This window comes from Mesitornis unicolor, unplaced genomic scaffold (genome assembly GCF_000695765.1).
Source record: "Mesitornis unicolor isolate BGI_N332 unplaced genomic scaffold, ASM69576v1 scaffold3527, whole genome shotgun sequence".
Classification (NCBI taxonomy): Eukaryota; Metazoa; Chordata; class Aves; order Mesitornithiformes; family Mesitornithidae; genus Mesitornis; species Mesitornis unicolor.
In genome coordinates this window covers 2,927-6,552 of record NW_010198233.1, presented here as the reverse complement: position 1 = coordinate 6,552, position 3,626 = coordinate 2,927, and the positions used below count along the sequence as shown (strand labels likewise).

Genomic DNA, 3,626 nt, shown 5'->3' with positions numbered 1-3,626 from the left:
TTGACGGAGGTGCTGCAGGCGGGGCTGTTGTGCACCATGGCGCAGCGGGGAGACGTCTTCTCCTTCACTCGTTTTGACCGCTGAGGCGAGCTGATGGATTGACAGGATGAAACTTCACAGGTGGAGGTGTTTCTGGAAATGGGAAAGGTTGTTAGTTGGGGAAAACTCGGTTTGCTTAACTTGCCTGTCACTATGGCTTTTGATTCCTGGTCTCCCATTCAGTGGCACTGATTTATGATGTCTAGGAAAAGTGCAAAATTGGCATAGTCAGCTCTGCAAAGGACAGAGTGCCTCACATGACTTACTCATATAATTGGCTGATAAGTAGTTTCTTTCAGTAAAAATTTGATTTTGTTTTTCCTAGAAATTTCCAAATGAGAAATGCTCCCTCCCAAGAGCATTTGTGCTGGGAGGTAGAGGGTAGGGACACAGCCTGGACATACAAAACACTGGCAGGCACAGTATGGCTGTTGCAGAAGGCAGAACAACCTAAATGAGAATCCCTTTTCTCCTGTACCCTGCATGGACGCATCATGACCAGATGGGTTTTGGCTAGAAAAATCTAAAGGTAAAATTAGAATTTGTTGTGGGAAAAAAACTAATCATTTAACAGGAAAAGTTTGAAAATTTTATTTTCAAATAAATATCTGTTTAAGAATCTTTCCAGTGAACATTTCTTGCACTATACTCGCGGATGAAGCATTGAGAAGTCCCAAGGATCAGAGCATGCAGATGGGAGGACATATATCAGGTTCATTTCATTCCCGTGTGAGGCAGCAGATGCAGCACATATAAATCGGAAAGAAAAGAACAATAATTTTATTAGGCAGTAGAAAAAACATTCTCAAGTCCTGGTTTTTTTCCAGTCTTCCTACTTCAGCTTCCCTGCCTGGCAGCTGGAAAGGGCCCACTTGGATCGAGGATCTAAGCACAGAACCTGTCCACCAAACAACACGGCACAGGTCTGCAGCTGGGAATATTTACCAAACCACACTGACTAAAGCCCATTTCACTCATTCCCCTCATGTTCTTTCTTCCTTTTCTTTATTTTCTCTAAACTTGGATTTCTTCTGCCCACTGCAGAACATTCGCAGACCCAAAAAGGAAGCAAACAAAGTTCTGGTTTTGTTCTGCAGAGGGGCCTGGGCTGCACTGTTCAGCTTGGCCTGAAAGCTAACAAAAGGAATAGGTGGCATCCACCAAAAGAAGTCACTATGGACATATCGCACTATACCAACTTACACAGGCTCTGTATATGGCTGCACAGTAGCATTTGCAGTGCTTTTTGAATACCAATGAGCAGCATGGAGTACCCTCCTCTCCAAAGGAGCACGTTCCTCATTTGGCTACAAAAGCCTCACAATTACTGAAGCAGTAGAAACCTGTGTCCAATCCCAAAGTGTCCAATTCCTCCTGGACACTGCCACCCTGCCCCTGGAGAGGCGAGGGAGAGGGGAGGCCCTGCACTGGTTGCAACAGGCGCTCTCTTTTGCCGGTTTGCTGGGGACGTAGCTGTCTCTGTTCTACACTACAAATGGCCTATGACAGCTGGAGCCCACCCAAAGTAAATGCAACATTAGAGAGCAGGTATATGGGAAGGCTTTAAATACTCTTAACTAGAGTCAAACTGGTTGTGGACTTAGAGCTCATCTGGCTCTTGTCCAGTCACCCAGGAAAACCACAAGCTCCTCTGCTTTTGACACTGCACAAGGAGTGACCCACTTTGGTTCTCTCCCCTGCACTGTTTTGTTTTGGGCTTTTTATTAAAGAAATGTCTTAGTTTCACAGCCCAGAGGACTTTCCCCAGAACAGCTGCATACACATCTTGAACAGCCTTGTTCTCTAGGCAAGATCACAGGGCTGTGACAGGCACTGCAATCATCCTACCATTTTAGTTGTGCCATATAATATAGTGTGAACCAAAACCCAGTCTCCTCTTTGCAGAGCCAAATGGTGCTACTGTGAGTTGATAGATCTAGGTGTCTAATGACTGCTTCTGTATGAAATGTCCTTATAAAACGCCCCCTGCTTTATGCTGCCGTGACTGTAAAAAGCCCAGTGAGGGTATCTGTTGCTGGTGTGTTCTACTGAAGATAGGGGGCCAACCACCTATGGCCTAAAACCACCCCAGTCCTCTGCTCAGAAGATAGGTCATCACCCCATTGCTTTTGAAAGAGCAGATCCTGTATGCACACATCAGGCACATGTTCCTGCAGATGCAGTCCCCTGGAGGTGCACTATGCTGTGGAAATGCAGACACTGCACCTCAAGGATGCTTCTTCGAGAGGACATGGGAAGAAAAGGGGTGGCAACTGAGCATTGTGCCATGCTGACCTGGGAATATAGTTAAATTTTTGATTATGGTGACTACAAGGCCTCAGGTAACCAGCAGCAAAACGAGCTGAACAGGGCCTGAGTCTCCAATCCTGCATCCCCTCCAGCCACTAACTCCTTCACCAACTGATGCTCACTAGGTATAAAATGCACCTGACTACCTCTTACCTCCTGCCCTCCTGGCCAAAGAGGTGAAACAGCAAAAACCATCATCTAATCACTCACAGGCCGTGGAGCAAACTTTGTTTTGCCCTACAGATGCCACCAAATGCCACCCTCATCAGCACACTCGTACTGCATTCAGAACCACCCAGCTGGGGACTCCTGCCTCACCGACACCATGACCAGTGCTGAGAGCTGCACACACTCACCGGGTCGGTGACTGGTGCTGCTTACGGTTCCTGGCAGAGATGGCGGCGGTGGCAGCGGCGGGGGGCTGGCGCATGACATGCACAACACCCACGTTGACGGGCTGGGCAGCGGGAGAGTCACATGGCTCGCTAACAGCGTGGGCTGCTGCATGATGGGGTTGTAATGGCTGCCGTGAGCGTGCGTGTTTCTGCAGAGGGGGGAGACAGGCACATGGTTAAAATGCAACTGGCGGCTCTTCAGCAAGGCCTTCCACAGGCTCCTGCTGCCCTCTCTAAGGCTCCCTCCTCCAGGGCCCGCTGGGCTCCCAGTCCCCCTCAGCAAGTGGTATTTCCTCCCAGAAAACTGACTGAAGGGAGCGGTGTGGGCACCACACTCCACTCCAAGGATGGGGAAGGGAGAAGCTGCCCATAGCTCCCAGACAAAGAGGTCGAAGGCTACAGCCTCTGCCCTTCTTTCCCCGGCTTTGCAGCCTCGCAAGACCCCATTCCTCCGACCCCGGCTCTTCTCATGCCTCCTCCACCACCAGTGGGTACTTCAGGGGGCCTCCAAGCGCCTCCCACTTTACCTCCAGTCTGCAAGTGGTTGGGTGCCCGCCATGGACTCCGGGATGATGGTGGCATGCTGGACCAAAGTGTGGGTGGCCACTCCGGTCAGCTGCTGCCAGGCGGGAGGGAGCAGGATCTGCTGAGTGCCACTGGGCCACGCTTGCTGTTGGAAGAGGGAAAACAAGCTCTTAACAAGGGGCATCGTACGCCAACTGTGGTGGTGGTCCATGCTCAGCTGGGGTTTCTAACAGTGATCATGGTCATACTACCTAGCACTTACCACTTTTCAGTCACAGATGACAAATACTGTTGGGAAACCATCACAAAAGCAGTAGAAGTTAATAGAGAGAGAGAGCAGTGGAGGGGGCAAAAATC

The 3,626-nt window shown here is 49.8% G+C and overlaps 1 protein-coding gene across 1 annotated transcript; it reads right to left on the bottom strand.

The window, feature by feature from the left end:
• Nucleotides 1-12: 12 nt before the first annotated feature.
• LOC104544252 (inverted formin-2-like) lies at nt 13-3,418 on the bottom strand. The gene is made up of 3 exons (XM_010189072.1): nt 3,272-3,418; nt 2,706-2,893; nt 13-132 (listed from the first exon to the last, which is right to left on the bottom strand). The coding sequence occupies exons 1-3, from the start codon at nt 3,301-3,303 to the stop codon at nt 65-67; spliced, it is 288 nt and encodes a 95-aa protein (XP_010187374.1). The 5' UTR covers nt 3,304-3,418; the 3' UTR covers nt 13-64.
• Between the last annotated feature and the right edge of the window lie 208 nt (nt 3,419-3,626).

Excerpts from the sequence above, each read along its gene's own strand:
- LOC104544252 (XM_010189072.1), bottom strand. The coding sequence starts at position 3,303 with ATGGCGGGCACCCAACCACTTGCAGACTGGAG. Across the intron at positions 2,894-3,271 it reads CAACCACTTGCAGACTGGAG|AAACACGCACGCTCACGGCA; the intron begins GTAAAGTGGGAG and ends CCCCCTCTGCAG. Across the intron at positions 133-2,705 it reads CAGCACCAGTCACCGACCCG|AAACACCTCCACCTGTGAAG; the intron begins GTGAGTGTGTGC and ends TCCCATTTCCAG.